Raw genomic sequence first — 19,387 nt, forward strand, 5'->3', positions numbered from 1 at the left:
CCCAAGCACACTGATTTCTGCCCCCCTGCCCCAGATCGCCCACAGCACCCCTCAGACCCCCCCTGCCCACCCCCCAGACCCCTGTTTGCACCCAATCACCCCCCTAATCACCCATCAATCACTCCCTGTCACTATCTGTCAATGCTATTTTATTTTATTCCACCCCCCTGCCCCCTCCTGATCACCCCCCACCCCTCAGATTCTCCCCAGACCCCCCTGTGTACTGTATGCATCTATCCCCCTGATCACCTGTCAATCACCCATCAGTCACTGCCACCCATCAATCAGCCCCTAACCTGCCCCTTGCGGGCAATCTGATCACCCACCCACACCAATAGATCGCCCGCAGATCCGACGTCAGCTCACCTCCAAGTGCAGTGTTTACATCTGTTATCTACCCTAAACACCCACTAATTACCCATCAATCACCCATCAATCACCCCCTATCACCACCTGTCACTGTTACCCATCAGATCAGACCCTAATCTGCCCCTTGCGGGCACCCAATCACCCGCCTACACGCTCAGATTGCCCTCAGACCCCCCTTATCAATTCGCCAGTGCAATATTTACATCTGTGCTTCCCTGTAATAACCCACTGATCACCTGTCAATCACCCATCAATCACCCCCTGTCACTGCCACCCATCAATCACCCCCTGGCACTGCCACCCATCAATCAGCCCCTAACCTGCCCCTTGCGGGCAATCTGATCACCCACCCACACCAATAGATCGCCCGCAGATCCGACGTCAGCTCACCTCCAAGTGCAGTGTTTACATCTGTTATCTACCCTAAACACCCACTAATTACCCATCAATCACCCATCAATCACCCCCTATCACCACCTGTCACTGTTACCCATCAGATCAGACCATAATCTGCCCCTTGCGGGCACCCAATCACCCGCCTACACGCTCAGATTGCCCTCAGACCCCCCTTATCAATTCGCCAGTGCAATATTTACATCTATGCTTCCCTGTAATAATCCACTGATCACCTGTTAATCACCTGATCACCTGTCAATTATCTGTCAATCACCCATCAATCACCCCCTGTCACTGCCACCCATCAATCACCCCCTGGCACTGCCACCCATCAATCTGCCCCTAACCTGCCCCTTGCGGGCAATCTGATCACCCACCCACACCAATAGATCGCCCGCAGATCCGACGTCAGATCACCTCCAAGTGCAGTGTTTACATCTGTTATCTACCCTAAACACCCACTAATTACCCATCAATCACCCATCAATCACCCCCTATCACCACCTGTCACTGTTACCCATCAGATCAGACCCTAATCTGCCCCTTGCGGGCACCCAATCACCCGCCTACACGCTCAGATTGCCCTCAGACCCCCCTTATCAATTCGCCAGTGCAATATTTACATCTGTGCTTCCCTGTAATAACCCACTGATCACCTGTCAATCACCCATCAATCACCCCCTGTCACTGCCACCCATCAATCACCCCCTGGCACTGCCACCCATCAATCTGCCCCTAACCTGCCCCTTGCGGGCAACCTGATCACCCACCCACACCAATAGATCCCCCGCAGATCCGACGTCAGATCACCTCCCAAGTGCAGTGTTTACATCTGTTATCTACCCTAAACACCCACTAATTACCCATCAATCACCCCCTATCACCACCTGTCACTGTTACCCATCCGATCAGACCCTAATCTGCCCCTTGCTGGCACCCAATCACCCGCCTTCACGTTCAGATTGCCCTCAGACCCCCCCTTATCAATTCGCCAGTGCATTAGTTACATCTGTTCTTCCCTGTAATAACCCACTGATCACCTGTCAATCACCCATCAATCACCCCCTGTCACTGCCACCCATCAATCACCCCCTGGCACTGCCACTCATCAATCAGCCCCTAACCTGCCCCTTGCGGGCAATCTGATCACCCACCCACACCAATAGTTCGCCCGCAGATCCGACATCAGATCACCTCTCAAGTGCAGTGTTTATATCTGTTCTCTACCCTAAACACCCACTAATTACCCATCAATCACCCCCTGTCACTGCTACCTATCAGATTAGACCCCTATCTGCCCCTAGGGCACTCAATCACCCGCCCACACCCTCAGAATGCCCTCAGGCCCCAGCCCTGATCACCTCGCCAGTGCATTGCTTGCATCTATTCCCCCCTCTAATCACACCTTGAGACACCCATCAATCACCTCCTGTCACCCCCTAGCACACCTACCCATCAGATCAGGCCCTAATTTGCCCTGTGTGGGCTCCTGATCACTCGGCCAAACCCTCAGATCCCCCTCAGACCCCCTTCCGATCACCTCCCCAGTGCATTGATTGCATCTATTTTCCCCTCTAACCACCCCCTAAAACACCCATCAATCACCTCCTGTCACCCCCCTAGCACTCCTATCCATCAGATCAGGCCCAATACAACCTGTCATCTAAAAGGCCACCCTGCATATGACCGGTTCCACAAAATTCGCCCCCTCATAGACCACCTGTCATCAAAATTTGCAGATGCTTATACCCCTGAACGGTCATCTTTAGACATTTGGTTTCCAGACTACTCACGGTTTTGGGCCCGTAAAATGCCAGGGCGGTATAGGAACCCCACAAACTGACCCCATTTTAGAAAAAAAGACACCCCAATGTATTATGTTAGGTGTATGACGAGTTCATAGAAGATTTTATTTTTTGTCAAAAGTTAGCGGAAATTGATTTTTGTTTTTTTTTCACAAAGTGTCATTTTTCACTAACTTGTGACAAAAAATAAAATCTTCTATGAACTCGCCATACACCTAACGGAATACCTAACGGAATACACCCTAAACCGTGAGGAGTAGTCTTCTTGAAACCAAATGTCGCAAAATGACCTGTGAAATCCTAAAGGTACTCATTGGACTTTGGGCCCCTTAGCGTACTTAGGGTGTAAAAAAGTGCCACATATGTGGTACCGCCGTACTCAGGAGAAGTAGTATAATGTGTTTTGGGGTGTATTTTTACACATACCCATGCTGGGTGGGAGAAATATCTCTGTAAATGACAATTGTTTGATTTTTTTTTACACACAATTGTCCATTTACAGAGAGATTTCTCCCACCCAACATGGGTATGTGTAAAAATACACCCCAAAACACATTATACTACTTCTCCTGAGTACGGCGATACAACACGTGTGACACTTTTTTGCAGCCTAGGTGCGCTAAGGGGCCCAACGTCCTAATCACAGGTCATTTTGAGGCATTTGTTTTCTAGACTACTCCTCACGGTTTAGGGCCCCTAAAATGCCAGGGCAGTATAGGAACCCCACAAATGACCCCATTCTAGAAAGAAGACACCCAAACGTATTCCGTTAGGAGTATGGTGAGTTCATAGAAGATTTTATTTTTTGTCACAAGTTAGCGGAAAATGACACTTTGTGAAAAAAAACAATTAAAATTAAATTAGGCCACTGCAGCTTTAAGGCCTAGTTGCAGGGCTGTACAACTCAGCACACAAGTGATTCCCCCCCCTTTCTTCCCACCAACAGAGCTTTCTGTTTGTGGGCTCTGATCGCTGCCAGCATGTTTATTTTTTTTTTTTTATTATTTATACATTTTTTCTAAATAAAATGTTCCTATTTATTTTTTTCCCCACCCTCTCTCCCTCCGCCAGCTAATGACAGCGATCGGCTGTCATAGGCTTCAGCCTATGACAGCAGATCGCTCCTAAGGCTTATGGGGGACAGCCGTATCACACAGCTGTCCCCAGTACAGCGCTGTCGTAGATCGCAATGCTGTACCATGCAAATAGACAGGGGTTTCGCTGTCTAACGGTCTCCTAGCGGCGATCCCCTGCAATCTCCACCCCCAGGACTTCACGCCAATTGGCGCTGAGCGGTCCTGAGGCTGCCGCCGCATTCGTGCCAATTGGCATGGATCGGCCATCAAGAAGTTAAGGTGCCCATACACTAATCCATTTTCCAATTTGATTCCCTGCAGATTTGATTCATCTGCGAGGAATCGATTCCCACAAAATTTAGATTAAAAATCGATCCAAAGTATTGATCGGACAGAATGAAAAATTTAGGATAACCGGGGGTGGGGGCGAGAGCATCGAGAGCATTGGTAGATTGATGGCTCATAGCTTGCACTGTATCGAACAGAGTAATGCTGTGGTTTGATCAATTTTCAATAAAATCCCTGCTGGATTCTATTAGAAATTTATGTGCAACAATGTTCTCCCCAGAAATGTTTTCCAACCGGGTGGCATTAAAGGTAGCCAGGTGGGGGGAGATGAGAGAATGCAGGGCCGGTGCTTTTCTGCACAACTCTGATTACAACAGAGGAGGAGGTGAGTCGATGACAGCCGGGTGCTCACCAAAACTAGCCGGGTGGAACACCTGGCTAAAAAAAGCCTGGGGAGAACACTGTGCAGTGTATAGTGGGAATCATTTCCTTGTGAATTGATTCTCTTTAGAAAGGAATCGTTGATTTTGTAACATTAGGCAGAAATCAGCTTTAGATTAACTGGCTGAAAATGTGTGCTGTCTTTAAAATGTCTTGGTAAATATGGTAAAACACCATTGTACGTTCAAAGTGAGTGCTATGAGATCTGTACATTAAAGAGAATGCTATAGAATTTTATGATACAAAATATGGTGCTATCCCACAAGTAATCTATTACTTGCTTCAGGCAAATGTATTTTATGCTCATTTATTGAAAGAGTCTTATGAAAGCCACCCTGAGATGTTCTTCAGTTTGCAAGAGCTCAATAAACTGTTGCTAATAGAAAGAAGAAGAACTGTAGTCAAAATAACAATAAAATTCCTTTTGTTCTATTTTTTTTTTTTAAACATTAACTTACAACTTATTTAGTCAGTGTTTGCCAATTGTAAACTCTTTCTTCTCCTTGATTTCCTTTCTGAAATGTATCACAGGCAGCAATATTTTTAGTACTGGCAGGTGATCTCTGCAAAATGTGCGTTTACTAAGAGTTCTAAAGCTAGTAGAAAAATAAGCTGGTCTCACAGGATGCTCTGGAGGGGAGAAATTCCACATAATAAACAGCCTAGGCTAAGCTTCAATGGGCTTCGGGGCCCGTTAATCACACGATTGTCGGTATCTTGAGTTTGACTATATAATGGACAAACCCCATGAACCAATGATTCACTTTCAACACCTGCTGCACTGGTATCCAGAGTTCGGTTGCATAATTTCTGAAACCCGGTACCCATTTCATTTAGTCGGTGTCGCCATAGCCGCACATTACATTGTGGTCTATGGTGGCAACTAATTAAGTCATCAGGCTGTGTGCTTAAATTAACTGCTTCACAGCTCTTAATATCTAGTAATTTAGCCATCACTGGTTTAAAGTTGACCTGAACTCTTGCACTGGACAGAAGGAAATCATATAGAAATACGCCCTGTATGTACTTAGAGAGTTTAGCCTGTGTAATCCCCCCTCATCTGTGACTAATCTTAAGTTTAGTTTGATACCTTAGCTGCATCAGCCATTTAATTATCAATGTACTATGGCAGAGGGCTCATTTGTAAACACAGGATGTTAACAATATGTCTGCTTCCATGAAAGCAGGAAGTAGACAAACTTTAGGATTTGTATCAGTTGTAACAAAGAAAAGGTTTTTTCTGTAAGGGTTATTATGTTGTTGCTTATCGTTTAGAGCTGAGATGAAGTTCTGAGTACAGGTCCTCTTTGAAAGAAACCAGAGATGAACACTTTGGCACAAAATAAAAATATCACCTGATAGATATTAAAAAAATACTATACCTGGTATTTTCGCTGCTCTGGTGTGCAGTTTTTTTGTGTTTTTTTAACTAAAACTCCACGCAAAACACAGTTCATCAGAAAATCATTTTTAGTGGGCTTTATGCAAAATAAAATCACAATTTCTAAAAACCTCTTATGACTAACAAATATAGATTAAAAAAAAAAAAAACTTTTTTCAATATACCCTTACCTTAGCAGCTCCTCCCTTCTCATCACAGCTTTCTGTGATGCTGCAGTATAGAGCAGGAAAGCAGAGCCAGAAGGGGGCAGGCTTGGGCTTGAAAAGACATCAGAGAAAACAGACTCAGCTGTAATGATTCCTGAGCAAAGCCAGACTGAATGCTCAGTTGGGGATTTTATCGGGGCTGATAACAAGCAGGCTAAGCAGTGAAAGATGAAACAGAGAGCAGGGTAGGTGTTTTCTCTAATGTTTCCACTGATTATATGGTGAAATACATGAGGGTGCTTCGTCTCTGGTTCACTTTAACATCAAGAAGCTGCAGACTGGACTGGTAAAGCTGTATTATAAAAGGATGCTCTGGCCTTCAGTTCCCAGCTAGTGGACTAAAATTCATGTTGTATCAACAAAAAGCACATCCATTTCTGGAACAACAATGAAGCATTCATTCTGAGTTTCCACAAATGTCAAGATTCGTTTGTACAATCTGACAGGTAGAATTTCCATTGCACTTGTCAAGATTACATCAGTCACATGAAGTGGAATGCTTATTATGACCACACATCAGTAAAAAGAGTGAGGGCTGGGAACCTCAGCACAAATATGTACACAATGCTGTAATATCTACAAGAATGCTCAATGCAACAAAGCCATACAGAACAAAGTACAGTGTGTCAGCCAAACAAAACAGAGTCCCCTTATGTAATTGTAAGTGAAAATTCACTTTTCAGCATTTAGAGAATTCTTTGGGTAAAATGTCAGCGGCATGGCGGCATATAGACAGCACTCTCACCTTGCAGCACTGGGTCCAAAATTCAAATGTGGGTCAGGATCCTATCTGCACAGAGTTTGTATGTTCTCCCATGTTTGTGTGGGTTTCTTCCTATATCCAATAAATATAGAGCTAGGTTAAGTGGTTCCTCCCCCAAAAGAAAATGGCCTTAAAGGACTACTGTAGGGGGGTAAAAAAAGAGTCTAACTTACCCGGGGCTTCTAATGGTCCTCGCAGATGTCCTGTGCCCGCGCAGCCACTCACCGATGCGCGGGCACAGGACATCTGCGGGGGACCATTAGAAGCCCCGGGTAAGTTCAACTCTTTTTTTCCCCTACCCCCCTACAGTACTCCTTTAAGGTGGCTGATTCATATGTCCAACAGACAGTGCCCTCTCCGATCATTATCTGATTGCCCACTACATGCGATTCCGATTAGCGATTTTGACGCAATTTTACATGCAATTCCGATATGCAATTTTTAATCGGTACTGCATGCTGCGTCTTTCTTTTTTGTTTTGAAAGCATCCTGGGTAAATCAGAATCACAAATCGGATTTGCGGTGTGCAGGGGGCCTAAATCCCACAGAACACTACACACAGATTTTCAATCGATTTCAGCATGACAACCTTGTAAATCTGTGCCTGCCTGCCAGGTCTATCCCCCCACCCAACACACACACACACTTTCCGTGCTGTGGTGACGAAGCCTATCTCACCTTTTTGCCACGCGGTCCCGGCCTCTTCTCACCCTGTCCCCTGCTCCTTTTCTTTTCTCCTGAGTTTCCATGTGTAAAGTAAGGCAGGTACCCCGGGACACGGATGTGAAGAGGGGAAGAAGCAGCAAGTGGGGAGAGAAAGGCTAAAACTGCGGCACAGACAGGTGAGAGTAGATTTGTCGGCCATCAAATTGGATGCTGCTTGAGATGCACTTCTCACTGTTCAATTAAAATGTTAAATGTAAAAATCTGTAGATTCAGAATAATTTGCGGAATCTCTAGCAGATCCAATCATATGATCAAATTAGTTGGACATCGATGCAAAAAGTTGTTAAATGTATGGGCCCTTTTTATTTTTATTATTTAGTATTTATAAAAAATAAAAATTGGCATATGAAAGAAATATAAAAAGGTTGGCTTACCTCTAAGAAGAAGGTGCTCCTATGAAAATCACTTCTATTAAGACACTTTTCTTTCTGATCTGATGAAGCGGACTGTGATTTGCAAAACACATTATCAACTGAGTGTCTGACTTTCTATTTAATAGATTTGTTACGGTTTATGGAGATCTCCTTGTTCATAGAGGTAAGGCAGCATTTTAATAATTCTGGATGGGTGGGTTAGTGTTAAGGGGCTTTTTACTTTACTTCTTCTGGAGTGCGACCTGTGATGATATAGAGACATGACCCCCGAGTCTGAGGATTGGCTTTAATACTGTGGTTGCGAGTCTTGCAATCCACACCTTGATATACCACACGATCAGGGGCTCCTGGTGTCCCTGTCTCCTTTTCTGTTTCCTCTGGAAGGTCGTTCTGACTCCACTGGTCCACACACCACTCATAGGGAACTAATTCTCCAATCACAGTGTCCTCTACAGAACAAAGCGTTTTGGGCGTAGTTTACTACAACCAACTGGAAACTTAGCAGTTTGAGAGGGTGTCATCTACTCAATTACATAAGCTGAATTTTTCTATGAGGTTCCCTACTGGTTCCCCTAAAATAGACTAGCACCCAGCAGTTTATTTTGTTCCCACACATGACACACACGTTTCTTAATTCAATACATTGCGCTGCAGTCCGAAAATCGTGAACAATTGCATAAAATTGCAGGCAGAAACCATCATCACAAACTCAGAATACTGCAAACACCGACAAATTGCAGACGCAAGTGTGCCCCCAGCCTATAGTGATTGTTTTGTGAACCACATGCTCCAGCTCCACCTCTCTCCCACAGTGGTTTTCCAACATACCGAATCAGACTTAAGCTAGCCATACAGGTATCCATTTCCACCCAATGTTCCAAAACGATCAATTCATTTCTGAAAAGAATCGGTTCAGTAGGAAACGATTCCTACCACACACTGCACATCAATTTCCCATAGATTTCAGTAGGGAATATATAGAAAATCGATCAACCCAAAGAGTTGCACAGTTTGTAGTTTCAGAAAAATGGATTCTTGTATGGCCAGCTTTATACTTTATCTACAGAATTGCTGACCTAAGCACAAACATACTGATTAACCTGTTAAAGTCAACAAGTCACTCACAGCTTTGTATGAAAGTTTGGGGTTTTCCAATGCAGACTTTCTGTACAGCAGACTGCTCCTTATACAGACACATGTATGAAGTAGTGTCCCGATACAGACACATGTATGAAGTAGTGTACTCTTTGGCATGTCAACCTTTCAAAGCAGGGATGATCCAGAAGTTGAGATCATTTATGTTCCCCTAAGTGGGCAAGCAGTGGTAGCATAATGTAGCTCAGTATAAGGAATGGAACATATATAATCTATAATTTTGTTGTATGTCTTAATTCCTCAGGATGTGGACGGCTGCAGCTTGGACAAGACAGAATTGGAAGTGAAACAGCAGGAGCTGAAAGAGTTAATTGAACTGATGACAGCTGTCTATGAGCATGTGAGTAAAGGACCATTCAGTTGGCACTGAACTATTATTTTAATGGCCCCAGCAATTGTATAGCTCTTGTGTTCTTTTATCCTATCTCTGTTGTCAAGCCTTCTATGAATTTTAATACACAGATAAAATAGCACCAAAACAGTCTGTATAAGCCAGAAATTGCCCCAGCCTACTTTGTTTTGCTTTGTATAGATACACACAAACATACATTTCCTCCATTCTTAATTTCTAATTACTGGGAGGATCCCATTTCCCCACACTCAGGCAAGCAGAACAGTGTCCTCCCATTTCCCACACTCTGGCAGGCAGAAAAGGTGTCCTCCCATTTCCACATGCTCTGGCAGGCAAAACAGTGTCCTCCCATTCCCCCACACTCTGGTAGGCAGAACAGTGTCCTCCCATTTCCCACACTCTGGCAGGCAGAACAGTGTCCTCCCATTTTCCATACTCTGGTAGGCAGAAAAGGTGTCCTCCCATTTCCCCACACTCAGGCAGGCCAAACAGTGTCCTCCCATTTCCCCACACTCTGGCATGCAGAACAGTGTCATCCCATTTCCCATACACTGGCAGGCAGAACAGTGTCCTCCCATTTCCACACACACTGGCAGGCAGAACAATGTCCTCCCATTTCCACACACACTGGCAGGCAGAACAGTGTCCTCCCATTTCCCCAGACACTGGAAGGCAAAACAGTGTACCCCCATTTCCACACACTCTGGCAGGCAGAAAAGGTGTCCTCCTATTTCCCACACTCTGGCAGGCAGAACAGTGTCCTCCCATTTTCCATACTCTGGTAGGCAGAAAAGGTGTCCTCCCATTTCCCCACACTCTGGCAGGCAGAACAGTGTCCTACCATTTCCCATACACTGGTAGACAGAACAGTGTCATCCCATCTCCCCACACTCAGGCAGGCAGAACAGTGTCCTCCCATTTCCCCACACTCTGGCATGCAGAACAGTGTCATCCCATTTCCCATACACTGGCAGGCAGAACAGTGTCCTCCCATTTCCCATACACTGGCAGGCAGAACAGTGTCCTCCCATTTCCCATACACTGGCAGGCAGAACAGTGTCCTCCCATTTCCACACACACTGGCAGGCAGAACAGTGTCCTCCCATTTCCCATACACTGGCAGGCAGAACAGTGTCCTCCCATTTCCCATACACTGGCAGGCAGAACAGTGTCCTCCCATTTCCCATACACTGGCAGGCAGAACAGTATCCTCCCATTTCCCCAGACACTGGAAGGCAAAACAGTGTCCCCCCATTTCCACACACACTGGCAGGCAGAACAGTGTCCTCCCATTTCCACACACACTGGCAGGCAGAACAATGTCCTCCCATTTCCCCAGACACTGGAAGGCAAAATAGTGTCCTCCCATTTCCCACACTCTGGCAGGCAGAAAAGGTGTCCTCCCATTTCCCCACACTCTGGCAGGCAGAACAGTGTCCCCCCATTTCCCATACACTGGCAGGCAGAACGGTGGGCTCCCATTTCCCACACTCTGGCAGGCAGAACAATGTCCTCCCATTTTCCCACACTCTGGCAGGCAGAACAGTGTCATCCCATTTCCCCAGACACTGGAAGGCAAAACAGTGTCCTCCCATTTCCCATACACTGGCAGGCAGAACAGTGTCCTCCCATTTCCCATACACTGGCAGGCAGAACAGTGTCCTCCTATTTCCCATACACTGGCAGGCAGAACAGTGTCCTCCCATTTCCCACACTCTGGCAGGCAGAAAAGGTGTCCTCCCATTTCCACACGCTCTGGCAGGCAGAACAGTGTCCTCCCATTACCCATACACTGGCAGGCAGAACAGTGTCCTCCCATTTCCCATACACTGGCAGGCAGAACAGTGTCCTCCCATTTCCCATACACTGGCAGGCAGAACAGTGTCCTCCCATTTCCCATACACTGGCAGGCAGAACAGTGTCCTCCCATTTCCCATACACTGGCAGGCAGAACAGTGTCCTCCCATTTCCCATACACTGGCAGGCAGAACAGTGTCCTCCCATTTCCACACACACTGGCAGGCAGAACAGTGTCCTCCCATTTCCACACACACTGGCAGGCAGAACAGTGTCCTCCCATTTCCACACACACTGGCAGGCAGAACAGTGTCCTCCCATTTCCCCAGACACTGGAAGGCAAAACAGTGTCCCCCTATTTCCACACACTTTGGCAGGCAGAAAAGGTGTGCTCCCATTTCCCCACACACTGGCAGGCAGAACAGTGTCCCCCCATTTCCCATACACTGGCAGGCAGAACGGTGTGCTCCCATTTCCCACACTCTGGCAGGCAGAAAAGGTGTCCTCCCATTTCCACACACTCTGGCAGGCAGAACAATGTCCTCCCATTTTCCCACACTCTGGCAGGCAGAACAATGTCCTCCCATTTTCCCAGACACTGGAAGGCAAAATAGTGTCCTCCCATTTCCCATACACTGGCAGGCAGAACAGTGTCCCCCCATTTCCACACACTCTGGCAGGCAGAACAGTGTCCTCTCATTTCCACACACACTGGCAGGCAGAACATTGTCCTCCCATTTCCCCAGACACTGGAAGGCAAAACAGTGTCCCCCCATTTCCACACACTCTGGCAGGCAGAAAAGGTGAACACACTCTGGCAGGCAGAACAGTGTTCTCCCATTTCCCACACTCTGGCAGGCAGAACAGTGTTCTCCCATTTCCCACAATCTGACAGGCAGAACAGTGTTCTCCCATTTCCCACACTCTGGCAGGCAGAACAGTGTCCTCCCATTTCCACACACTCTGGCAGGCAGAACAATGTCCTCCCATTTTCCCACACTCTGGCAGGCAGAACAGTGTCATCCCATTTCCCCAGACACTGGAAGGCAAAACAGTGTCCCCCCATTTCCACACACTCTGGCAGGCAGAAAAGGTGAACACACTCTGGCAGGCAGAAAAGGTGTCCTCCCATTTCCCACACTCTGGCAGGCAGAACAGTGTCCCCCCATTTCCCATACACTGGCAGGCAGAACGGTGTGCTCCCATTTCCCACACTCTGGCAGGCAGAAAAGGTGTCCTCCCATTTCCACACACTCTGGCAGGCAGAACAGTGTCCTCCCATTTCCCATACACTGGCAGGCAGAAAAGGTGTCCTCCCATTTCCACACACTCTGGCAGGCAGAACAGTGTCCTCCCATTTCCACACACTCTGGCAGGCAGAAAAGGTGAACACACTCTGGCAGGCAGAAAAGGTGTCCTCCCATTTCCCACACTCTGGCAGGCAGAACAGTGTCATCCCATTTCCCCACACTCTGGCAGGCAGAAAAGGTGTCCTCCAATTTCCCCACACTCTGGCAGGCAGAAAAGGTGTCCTCCCATTTCCCCACACTCTGGCAGGCAGAACAGTGTCCTCCCATTTCCCATACACTGGCAGGCAGAAAAGGTGTCCTCCCATTTCCACACACTCTGGCAGGCAGAACAGTGTCCTCCCATTTCCCCACACTCTGGTAGGCAGAACATTGTTCTCCCATTTCCACACACTCTGGCAGGCAGAACAGTGCCCCCCCATTTCCACACAATCTGGCAGGCAGAACAGTGTCCTCCCATTTCCCCAGACACTGGAAGGCAAAACCGTGTCCTCCCATTTCCCACACTCTGGCAGGAGGAACAGTGTCCTCCCATTTCCCCACACTCTGGCAGGATGAACAGTGTCATCCCATTTCCCCACACTCTGGCAGGCAAAACAGTGTCCTCCCATTTCCCCAGACACTGGAAGGCAAAAGAGTGTCCTCCCATTTCCCCAGACACTGGAAGGCAAAACCGTGTCCTCCCATTTCCCACACTCTGGCAGGCAGAACAATGTCCTCCCATTTCCCATACACTGGCAGGCAGAACAGTGTCCCCCCATTTCCCATACACTGGCAGGCAGAACGGTGTGCTCCCATTTCCCACACTCTGGCAGGCAGAAAAGGTGTCCTCCCATTTCCCCACACTCTGGCAGGCAAAACAGTGTCCTCCCATTTCCCACACTCTGGCAGGCAGAACAATGTCCTCCCATTTCCCATACACTGGCAGGCAGAACAGTGTCCCCCCATTTCCCATACACTGGCAGGCAGAACGGTGTGCTCCCATTTCCCACACTCTGGCAGGCAGAAAAGGTGTCCTCCCATTTCCACACACTCTGGCAGGCAGAACAATGTCCTCCCATTTTCCCACACTCTGGCAGGCAGAACAGTGTCCTCCCATTTCCCATACACTGGCAGGCAGAAAAGGTGTCCTCCCATTTCCACACACTCTGGCAGGCAGAACAGTGTCCTCCCATTTCCCCACACTCTGGTAGGCAGAACATTGTCCTCCCATTTCCACACACTCTGGCAGGCAGAACAGTGTCCCCCCATTTCCACACAATCTGGCAGGCAGAACAGTGTCCTCCCATTTCCCACACTCTGGCAGGCAGAAAAGGTGTCCTCCCATTTCCACACACTCTGGCAGGCAGAACAATGTCCTCCCATTTTCCCACACTCTGGCAGGCAGAACAGTGTCCTCCCATTTCCCATACACTGGCAGGCAGAAAAGGTGTCCTCCCATTTCCACACACTCTGGCAGGCAGAACAGTGTCCTCCCATTTCCCCACACTCTGGTAGGCAGAACATTGTCCTCCCATTTCCACACACTCTGGCAGGCAGAACAGTGTCCCCCCATTTCCACACAATCTGGCAGGCAGAACAGTGTCCTCCCATTTCCCCAGACACTGGAAGGCAAAACCGTGTCCTCCCATTTCCCACACTCTGGCAGGATGAACAGTGTCATCCCATTTCCCCACACTCTGGCAGGATGAACAGTGTCATCCCATTTCCCCACACTCTGGCAGGATGAACAGTGTCATCCCATTTCCCCACACTCTGGCAGGCAAAACAGTGTCCTCCCATTTCCCCAGACATTGGAAGGCAAAAGAGTGTCCTCCCATTTCCCCAGACACTGGAAGGCAAAACCGTGTCCTCCCATTTCCCACACTCTGGCAGGAGAAACAGTGTCCTCCCATTTCCCCACACTCTGGCAGGATGAACAGTGTCATCCCATTTCCCCACACTCTGGCAGGCAAAACAGTGTCCTCCCATTTCCCACACTCTGGCAGGCAGAACAATGTCCTCCCATTTCCCATACACTGGCAGGCAGAACAGTGTCCCCCCATTTCCCATACACTGGCAGGCAGAACGGTGTGCTCCCATTTCCCACACTCTGGCAGGCAGAAAAGGTGTCCTCCCATTTCCACACACTCTGGCAGGCAGAACAATGTCCTCCCATTTTCCCACACTCTGGCAGCCAGAACAATGTCCTCCCATTTTCCCACACTCTGGCAGGCAGAGCAGTGTCATCCCATTTCCCCAGACACTGGAAGGCAAAACAGTGTCCCCCCATTTCCACACACTCTGGCAGGCAGAACATTGTCCTCACATTTCCCCACACTCTGGCAGGCAGAACAGTGTTCTCCCATTTTCCACACTCTGGCAGGCAGAACAGTGTCCTACCATTTCCCCACACTCATATAACAGCACTGCAAGAGCACAAATTTTAAGAAATGCCCCGTTTCCATGCTGCTTTCAGAACAATCGTTCTGTACCATAAGTGATAAAGGAATACAGCCACAGACAACACACATTTTCTCCAAATGCATTCTATAGGCACGAGAAAAACACATTTAAATGAAATTCTCATTTTCAATATGCATCTTGATAACATTATGTTTCTCAAAAATTCAGTCTCTTTGATGTGAAAGTGACTTCACTCAACCTCATTGCCTGCTTGAGGACCACAGGGTTACACCCCCCCCCCCCCCCAGTGGCCAGGCCATTTTTTACAATTCAGCACTCTGCAGCTTTAACAGTTCGCGGCAGATCCATACAACTTTGCACACAAATGAATCTTGCCTCCTTTTATTGCCACCAACAGAGCTTTCTGTTGGTGGCATCTTTTTGCTGCAGAAATTTTTTTAATTAATTTTATTGTTCGTTTTTTAATTGAATTGTGCTTTTTTTTCATTCTTCCCCTCCCCCCATCCCTTCCTCCGAGATCCAGCCCCTATGATCACCTCTCATAGGCATTAGCCTGTGAGAGGGATCGCTTTGTGAGCCTCTCCTGGTGACAGCTCAGTGACAGTGTACGGATGACAACTGCTGCACTAGAACGCAGCGCTGTACAAGTAATTGCGGCATTTTCTTCTATTTACAGCCTGACAGCTTTGATCGTGGCTCGCAGGCTGTTTACAAAGCGCATTCGCACACGCAATCCCCGCTAATCTCCGCCCTCAGTACTTGACTCCAATCAGCATTAGGCTGTCCTGGGGGAGCCACTCTGCGGCCGTCAATTGGCGTCAGGTGGTCGCAGAGTGGTTAACAAACAGTTTGATTTGATAGCATTTCCCTGGTGTGCTGCTGCATTTACCAATTGTGCATTTTGTACTAAGAAGTTACAGTTAGCATGGCTATGCGCCGAAACGCGTTTGACATTAGACAGCATGCTGAGAGGAGGATCTGCCCGCTGTCCACTTCTCCCCGATTACCACCGCTCCCGTTAGCTCTGGCCAAGCTCAGGAGCTGTGAGAGAGCTGGTTAGCGGCCTCCCAAAGCGATTTGCAACTGGAAAAGTTTTTAAGTGCAATTTACTTTGCGTGTTTTATCAATAAAAGGTTTAAGGCACCATTGAAGCGCTGCCTCTCCCCTTGCTTTTTCACATAGACCACTGGCACTACCCAGCACTGGGAGCAAGCACCAGGAGCACCATAACCACTTAAAAGGGCCAGCGTTTCAGTAGACTAGTGCAAGTAATAATACACTTTTTTTTATAGGTAAACAAAACACATGGGGTGACACTAGTGTTGGGCGAACATCTAGATGTTCGGGTTCGGGCCGAACAGGCCGAACATGGCCGCGATGTTCGGGTGTTCGACCCGAACTCCGAACATAATGGAAGTCAATGGGGACCCGAACTTTTGTGGTTTGTAAAGCCTCCTTACATGCTACATACCCCGAATTTACAGGGTATGTGCACCTTGGGAGTGGGTACAAGAGGAAAAAAAATAGCAAAAAGAGCTTATAGTTTTTGAGAAAATCGATTTTAAAGTTTCAAAGGGAAAACTGTCTTTTAAATGCGGGAAATGTCTGTTTTCTTTGCACAGGTAACATGTTTTTTTTCGGCATGCAGTCATAAGTGTAATACATATAAGAGGTTCCAGGAAAAGGGACCGGTAACGCTAACCCAGCAGCAGCACACGTGATGGAACAGGAGGAGGCGCAGGAGGAGAAGGCCACGCTTTGTGAGACACAACAACCCCGGCCTTGCATGAGGGCAAGAAGCGTGCGGATAGCATGCTTTGTACCGCCATGCAGTCATAAATGTAATAAAGATAAGAGGTTCCATAAACAGGGACCGGCAACGCTAACCCAGCAGCAGCAGCAGCACACGTGATGGAACAGGAGGAGGCGCAGGAGGAGAAGGCCACGCTTTGTGAGACACAACAACCCAGGCCTTGCATGAGGACAAAAAGCGTGCGGATAGCATGCTTTTTACCGCCATGCAGTCATAAATGTAATAAAGATAAGTGGTTCAATAAACAGGGACCACGCGGCAACGCTAACCCAGCAGCAGCAGACGTGATGGAACAGGAGGAGGCGCAGGAGGAGAAGGCCACGCTTTGTGAGACACAACAACCCAGGCCTTGCATGAGGGCAAGAAGCGTGCGGATAGCATGCTTTGTACCGCCATGCAGTCATAAATGTAATAAAGATAAGTGGTTCAATAAACAGGGACCACGCGGCAACGCTAACCCAGCAGCAGCAGACGTGATGGAACAGGAGGAGGCGCAGGAGGAGAAGGCCACGCTTTGTGAGACACAACAACCCAGGCCATGCATGAGGGCAAGAAGCGTGCGGATAGCATGCTTTGTACCGCCATGCAGTCATAAATGTAATAAAGATAAGTGGTTCAATAAACAGGGACCACGCGGCAACGCTAACCCAGCAGCAGCACACGTGATGGAACAGGAGCAGGCGCAGGAGGAGAAGGCCACGCTTTGTGAGACACAACAACCCAGGCCTTGCATGAGGACAAAAAGCGTGCGGATAGCATGCTTTTTACCGCCATGCAGTCATAAATGTAATAAAGATAAGTGGTTCAATAAACAGGGACCACGCGGCAACGCTAACCCAGCAGCAGCAGACGTGATGGAACAGGAGGAGGCGCAGGAGGAGAAGGCCACGCTTTGTGAGACACAACAACCCAGGCCTTGCATGAGGGCAAGAAGCGTGCGGATAGCATGCTTTGTACCGCCATGCAGTCATAAATGTAATAAAGATAAGTGGTTCAATAAACAGGGACCACGCGGCAACGCTAACCCAGCAGCAGCAGACGTGATGGAACAGGAGGAGGCGCAGGAGGAGAAGGCCACGCTTTGTGAGACACAACAACCCAGGCCTTGCATGAGGGCAAGAAGCGTGCGGATAGCATGCTTTGTACCGCCATGCAGTCATAAATGTAATAAAGATAAGTGGTTCAATAAACAGGGACCACGCGGCAACGCTAACCCAGCAGCAGCAGACGTGATGGAACAGGAGCAGGCGCAGGAGGAGAAGGCCACGGCTTTTGAGACACAACAACCCAGGCCTTGCATGAAGACAAAAAGCGTGCGGATATAGCAGCAATGCTTTTTGCCGCCATGCAGTCATAAATGTAATACAGATGAGAGGTTCAATAAACAGGGACCGGAAACGCTACACCATCCCAGATGTTCATTGGTCATGTTACTTGGTTGGGGTCCTGGAGTGTTGCGTAGTCATTTCCAATCCAGGATTGATTCATTTTAATTTGAGTCAGACGGTCTGCATTTTCTGTAGAGAGGCGGATACGCCGATCTGTGACGATGCCTCCGGCAGCACTGAAACAGCGTTCCGACATAACGCTGGCTGCCGGGCAAGCCAGCACCTCTATTGCGTACATTGCCAGTTCGTGCCAGGTGTCTAGCTTCGATACCCAATAGTTGAAGGGTGCAGATGGATTGTTCGACACAGCTACGTCATCTGACATGTAGTCCTTGACCATCTTCTCCAGGCGATCGGTGTTGGAGGTGGATCTGCACGCTTGCTGTTCAGTGGGCTGCTGCTGCATGGGTGTCAGAAAATTTTCCCACTCCAAGGACACTGCCGATACCGTTCCCTTTTGGGTACTAGCTGCGGCTTGCGTTGTTTGCTGCCCTCCTGGTCGTCCTGGGTTTGCGGAAGTCAGTCTGTCTGCGTACAACTGGCTAGAGGAGGGGGAGGATGTCAATCTCCTCTCTAAAGTCTCCACAAGGGCCTGCTGGTATTCTTCCATTTTGACCTGTCTGACTCTTTCTTCAAGCAGTTTTGGAACATTGTGTTTGTACCGTGGATCCAGAAGGGTATAAACCCAGTAATTGGTGTTGTCCAGAATGCGCACAATGCGTGGGTCACGTTCAATGCAGTCTAGCATGAATTGAGCCATGTGTGCCAGAGTCCTACCAGAATCCTCATCATCCTCTTGTGAGCGTTGTGATAGTTGTTGTGATGCATCATAGTCGTCACCTTCCTCCTGGTCTGCTTCTGCTGACCATTCGCGTTGAATTGTGGAAGTCCAACGTGCACCGCTCTGGCCCTTGTCAGTGGTGGCATGAAATTCCTGCTCCAACTCCAGCTGTTCCTCCTCCTCTTCTTCGTCATAGCTGCTGGGGCCAGCGTTCCCTGAGGCGGATGGCCTGATGTTGGTACCATCACGCTGATCGTTTTCTCCTTCATATTCCCCCAGTTGCATCATGACAGCTGTTTCCTTGATTTTTAACATCGACCTCTTCAGTAAACACAGCAGTGGTATGGTAATGCTGACTGAAGAGTTGTCACTGCTCACAAGCAGCGTGGATTGCTCAAAATTTTGGAGGACTTGGCAGAGGTCCAACATGTTGGCCCAATCGGATCCACAGAAGCTTGGCAGCTGGCCGGATGCGCCTCGGTACTGCGCCGTCATGTACTGGACCACTGCACTCTTCTGCTCGCAAAAGCGGGCTAGCATGT

The 19,387-nt window shown here is 48.2% G+C and overlaps 1 protein-coding gene across 1 annotated transcript in view; it reads left to right on the top strand.

The window, feature by feature from the left end:
* The window catches only part of LOC137545715 (keratin, type II cytoskeletal 80-like), a 105,232-nt gene that overhangs the window by 53,696 nt on the left and 32,149 nt on the right, over nt 1-19,387 (top strand). Inside the window, exon 4 of the mRNA XM_068267249.1 lies at nt 9,246-9,341. Within this exon, the coding sequence (XP_068123350.1) occupies nt 9,246-9,341 (96 nt within the window). The remainder of the gene's footprint in view (nt 1-9,245; nt 9,342-19,387) is intronic.

The sequence above is a fragment of the Hyperolius riggenbachi genome, chromosome 2, assembly GCF_040937935.1.
Source record: "Hyperolius riggenbachi isolate aHypRig1 chromosome 2, aHypRig1.pri, whole genome shotgun sequence".
NCBI lineage: Eukaryota > Metazoa > Chordata > Amphibia > Anura > Hyperoliidae > Hyperolius > Hyperolius riggenbachi.